A 6,106-nucleotide genomic window follows, 5' to 3' on the forward strand; every position below is an offset into this window, starting at 1 on the left:
TACATTCATTTCTATTCAGCACAAAGAACCTAAAGCTGTGATACGAATATCAGAACTTAATGCAACATTTTGCCCAATGAAAGTCAACAGTGCCAATGCAATGCAAATAACATATATAAAGGATGGAACAACAAGAAATATGTTTGTATATTCTGACGATGGCAAGGTATTATGTAATGATTTCTTTTAAATATAGATATCCATAGTTTATAACTTGTTTTATACAGTTTAAGTGAAAATATATAGTTTATCTATAATGTAGAAACAAAGCTGTTAGTTAGATGAAAATAATTTGCTAGATGCAAATTAAGATCACATAATTTTATAAGAAAATATATATACATAAAAGTAGACAATAGATTATTAGATATTATGCATATAGCTGCATATAGTATTGTTTGCTTTTATTTACACGTCACACATCTTTAAATGCTAGTTATATTTCACAAATTCTTTATATATTTATAAATATAAGATTTTGTTTTAATTTCAAATCTAAAATGAATAAAGGAAAAAAACCTTCAAAAATGATAATCCATAAATTTCATAAATTGAAAAGTGGAATTTGTTGAAGTTTAATTACTATTTCATATAGTGTGTACCTTAATCTTGATTTCTAGATTATAGGTATGTAAATACCTAGAGATACATGTTTGTAAATATTACATGTATTTTGCTTTAGTTTGTCTTTAGAATTTTCATGGGAAAAGTACATTATTTCCAATTTTTTAATGAGAGTATTTTTTGTTTGATTCTTGTATTCTTCAATATATATTTGTAACTTATCTTCAATTTGTCAATAGAAATTTTTAGTAGACCTATAACTACTAAGACATTTTCCATTGTGATATTTTAACATTCTTTCCAGTTGTCCTAAAATGTATATTTATAATTAGCACTGAATATTATTAATATTAAAGCCACTCATATAAGTGTATGAGAACTAAAATAGTCAGAGAATATGTTTATTAATTTATTTTAAATTTGTAAAATTAAAAGTTTGTATAAACATACTATTAAAACCATTTATGACTATTTAAGGAAAAGTAATGTAAATTTTTATGCTAACATTATTAATACCTAAAAAGTAGTGTTAAAGACAATACTATATACTTTGTAAATTGAGTTGATTCAACAGAAACTTATAACAATATACTTCAGAAATGGTACTCACCTCTTATTACCTCACATGTTTGCTGAGAAGATTTTGGTACAAACTTCCACCCCTACACCTATTAACATGGACTGGACCAATCTGTGATGTAGTCTTAATTAGACTATAGTCCTCCACCAATACTAGGGTGACACATCTGCCATGAGCAGTAAACCCCATGTGCACCAGCAATATAACAAAGGTTTATTCTTTTTCTCAGTGCTGTTTTGTTCAGATGCATTTTTTCTTGAGAACAATGGGTTTTTGTATTCATTATTTTAAACTTTTATTACCATTCCTAGTATTGTCTTTACATCTTTTCTTAGTTATGAGAAAGAAAGATGCCAAATAGTAAGAATGCAGCAAGTGACAATTTGTTAAAGAAAGAAAGAAAAAAAAGTATAATAATACCATCTATGCCTAACCTGCTAACACCTAACATGATTTTGATTTAATTATAGCAAGGATATATATAAAAGAAAAAGTTTTATCTTTAAAGCAAATTATATTATTTTCCATGTTTAGTGTGTTATGTCTAATTGAAACTTCTTGGTAATAATGTACTCTGGTCTGTGAGTCTAGACGTATTTGAAATGGGTGCAACAGTACGTAATATCTGCACGATAGGTCACAGGCTCAAAAAAAATGAAAAGGAGCATGTTTTTGGATTATTACCTGGGTTTTAGCTGGACAGGGGTTTACTCACAGGTGGCCTCTCTACCCTCAAGTTTTTTGTGGGGTTCAATCTAAATTAGGCATGCCTCTCACTGTTACTTTTGCCACTCCTCTGAACACCAAACAGTGGAAGTAAGATTGGGTTTGTACACTAAGAATTATTCTGATGAATAGTCTAGTCAGATGAGTCTTGTATTCTCCCCTGAATGCAGGAATGGGATGATTCCTCCCTTCATCTGCTTATTCTGTTACAGTGTGATTTATTGCCTTAGCCACACTACATGTACATGCTGTACTGACTGCCCAAGATATAATGGCCAGTTGATCAATCTTCTTTAGCACCATGCAGAAGGTTCTTTTCATAGTACTTTTTGCTCTGCCACCTTTTATTTGGTGGAGTGTTTACTGTATGAGAAGGATATGGTCTCCCACTGAGTAATACCCAGCTAGGCTACCCTTCTGTGGATTTTCCTTTTTGAAACTATAATATCAGAAATAAGCCTATTGTTTTTATTTTATATCTATATTATGAATGTGGGATTATACTCCCTTTGTTTTGGAGAGAGGTTAGTACCTTCCTGAAGTTTCATTTTCCTTACCTGAAAATGTATTTCAGAGAGATACTTATCTCTCTGCAGAACCACCCAATTTTCCTCCCTACTATCAATGTGTTTCTTTTGCCTCTTCAAGAATGAGCCTTTGTTGTAACTCTAGTGCTCATGGAGTTTCTGCCCATAGATAAGGTGTTTCTCTCCTATTGGTGGAGAGCTATAGTCTAACGATGATTAAATCAAAGGTTGGTAAAATCCATGTTAATACCATAAGGGTGGGAGTTCTATACAAGGTTTGTGCATGCACAAAATGTTTTCATCTGATGTATTAAGTAATAGATCTTTGATCTGCTAAGATGAATTGACCTGAAATACATTTTTGGGTAAGGAAAATACTAACTCCAGATGCTTCTTGTATTAGGTTCAGTCTCATGAACTTCTTTTCTTGAACTGTAATTTTGCATATATGATCCTGTTTATAAAATGCATATAGGGAATATCAGGATTTTCCTTACGTTCTTAAGAAGCTCTGTCGATTACTTTCTATTTTCATTATCCTCTTATTTTAAGTAAAAGATAGTAACTTAAAATAACAATTTACAATATTTTTCTTCAGGATATTGTGAATTGGTATATGGCCATTAGGTCTGCTAAGCTCAACCGATTACAAATTGCTTTTCCAAAAGCTGATATCCAAGAGCTAGCTCAGCAACTCACACGGGAGTTTCTCAAAGAAGGCTGGTTGAAAAAGAAAGGTCCTAGGGCTGGTGATGCTTACAGACGTAGGTGGTTTACACTGGATAACCGCAGATTGATGTATCTTACAAATCCTTTGGTAAGTTTTTATAGATTTACAGTTATTAAAGCAATGATTTTATATGTGTATACATTTGTGTTATTTGAAAGAGTGTTGAACTTCAATCTCTATTAATTAATGAAGTTTTAAATACACTATGTGTATTAAAATGCATAGGTAGTTACCCACCTGTATTTCATAATGTTAGTATTTGTATTTAACTGTACAGAAACAGGAGGGTCAAAGTGCTCATGTCACAAAATTTTTACAGAGTTACACTCAAAATTTAATTAAACCACTTTGTTATCAATATATGTTAATAAACTTGGCAACAGAATATATTTAACATTTCAAATATTTATATAACCTAAGTTTAGTTTCCTAATTTCAAAAGGAAATAGTTAAATAAATTCTCAGTCTGCATATGTGAGTCACATGATATAGTGGTGCTCTAACTTCTTAGTTACATCTTTTTTATTTTCCCTTATAAGGGCTTCAGATTGTTCAACTAGTTAAAGAATACTGACAAACCAGAATGTAAAATTTCAAACACACTCCTCTCCCATAACTCCTGTCTTTTAATGTTATTATTTTGACTAGGTTAAAGTGTGCATGTCATGACTTTTTACAGAGTTACATTCAAAATATAATTAAATTACTTTATTATCAATGTATACAAATAAACATTGCATCAAATCATAGTTATTAAATCAAATTTTAATATTATATAAGCCTTAATTTTAAAAGGAAATATTTAAATAAATCCTCAATCTCCCCTTGTGTGAGAATCATGACATTTGTTTTGTGGGTTTTGCCCATTCTTTAATTTATTTACTACCCATCTCTGAAGTATAGAGTTTAAAATAAATTATTCATTATAATGTAGCTATTACTAAGGCAAAGTAAGTTTTTATAACCTTCAGTTTTCTTTGTTTAAGGACACATAAACTAGGAAGTCAGACCTGCTTGCCATGACCACTTCTTTCTTAAATTGCCAATAATTCTCTCTGATGTTTTACATATATCATTTATAACCAATAGAAAGACAAAGTTTTAAATCTATCAAATGACTTATTATATGACATTATTTTCAGTACGGAGTATTGTCTATTTTGTCTTCAGTTTGAAAGTTTCTCTCACGATGCTCAGATTGAGAAGCTTATGAAATTATTTTAAGACTACTAATGCCATAGGTAGAATCCCAGTTAAATTATGATAGTTATACAGTGTTGTTTGCTCTGACTATGTTGTTATTCTGTGTTCTTAGGTGCATTATTTAAGTAAATAAAAATTGTTTAGTGTACTAGTGCCATCATTATAAAAAAAAAGTAGAATTAAATCTCATTGACAACCAACAGCAAAAAAGCAATTTTCAGGTAAAGACAGGTATTTTTAATCTTAACGTGAAAATCAATTTACACTCAAAACAGTCAATACTCTGACTTCATATATTTACAAACATATCTTCAGTAGAAATACTTTTAAAAAAATCTGGTTTTATATGTACAAAAGACTTATAATGCTTACTAAAAGCCTGCTGCATTCTTTGAAGACACAAAACATTTTAAAAGTTATACTTTGGAAACTGATGGTTACTTTGTGGTTACAGTGTCAGTTATATCGACTGACCCATATGGAAAGTAATGTCTATAAATCTCTCTGACAATTGCTTTTAAGTATATTTTTAACCAATAGAAAGAGCTTATTCTAAACTACATAAATCAGATGATTGTTTTGTTTTAGCAGTCAAAGCTGGTAGTTTACAAGGAAAGCTAGTTTATTAAACTAAAGAAATTTCTCCAAGGAGTAGTGAATTTTTTAAACCTATTTATAGGTTAGTTTGAAAGCCAGATAAATTATCGTAGTTTTTTAACATTCTATTTCAGTGCCTTATATATCTTTTCTGTTGTAAAATATGTATTTGTAAGCTGCATGAAGTATATTTGGTAAACCAATATAGTGAATAAAAAAATAAATTTACTAAGCCACATACCTGAGTGTAAAAGGCCTCAAGGCTAAAAGTTAATCTTTGTTTTGTTTTGCATGAATTTTTTATTTATTGTTGTATATATTTTAACAAAAGTAATTAGAATATAGAAAATAAGAAACTTATTAGATAAGAAAACTTAAATGAAAAAAAAAAGATTGAATAAAACAAATTATCATAACCTCTTTTGGAGAAATGCATGCAGGCTACTGTTTGGTGATGTAATTTGATAGTTTGCTTACCCTAAATTCACACTGAGTGATTTATTGCTGTGTTACACTAGTTAGACATGGTTCAAAGAACAATAAAGCAGTAAAATTTAATGAAAGTAGTTGCGAAAAAGGTTAAGAGGTCTGAAGCTGTTAGGGTAGATTGTAACTATCAGTTACAGTCTGCAGTCATTCTAGAAAAAAAAGGAATTTTTGATTTAATTTCATATTTTTCAGCTTTTCATTTACTGTACACTGATTTCACTACAGTCAATGTTAAAGCAGGGAAAATGTGTAAAGTGTTACCCCCTCCCCAAAAATAAAATAAAATATTCATTTAAGATGTTCTAAAAGCTATGCAAAGGAAATATGAAAATGTCAAATGAAAACAAGTATTTTAATTCGTTGCATGAAAATCACATTTTACTCAGGCTGACACAGTAAAGACTTTGTAAATTTAAAGACCAATCTTTATTAATAATACTTTATTAAAAACTGATTTTCTATGTACAACATACTTATGTTTACTAAAAGCTTCTCAAGTTTTGTGAAGATGCGGTTAATATATTTAGACTTATAGTATGTATAATGTCATGATTATTTAGTGGTTACAAGATCAGTCCATCTAACCAAGCCTGTATCCATAGGATTAAGGTGATAAAAAATACTTAGAATTCTACTTTGCCTAAGTTTAACAATTTAAGAAATATTCGACTAGAGTTAAGAACTGTACAC

At 29.7% G+C, this 6,106-nt stretch overlaps 1 protein-coding gene across 1 annotated transcript in view; it reads left to right on the top strand.

The window, feature by feature from the left end:
• The window catches only part of LOC106469506 (arf-GAP with dual PH domain-containing protein 1-like), a gene marked incomplete at its 3' end in the record, with an annotated part of 33,166 nt that extends 28,285 nt beyond the window's left edge, over nucleotides 1-4,881 (top strand). Inside the window, exons 4-6 of the mRNA XM_022398043.1 lie at nucleotides 20-166; nucleotides 2,996-3,218; nucleotides 4,877-4,881. Of these exons, the coding sequence (XP_022253751.1) occupies nucleotides 20-166; nucleotides 2,996-3,218; nucleotides 4,877-4,881 (375 nt within the window). The remainder of the gene's footprint in view (nucleotides 1-19; nucleotides 167-2,995; nucleotides 3,219-4,876) is intronic.
• Nucleotides 4,882-6,106: the final 1,225 nt, after the last annotated feature.

Source organism: Limulus polyphemus, unplaced genomic scaffold, assembly GCF_000517525.1.
Source record: "Limulus polyphemus unplaced genomic scaffold, Limulus_polyphemus-2.1.2 Scaffold3518, whole genome shotgun sequence".
NCBI classification, from domain to species: domain Eukaryota; kingdom Metazoa; phylum Arthropoda; class Merostomata; order Xiphosura; family Limulidae; genus Limulus; species Limulus polyphemus.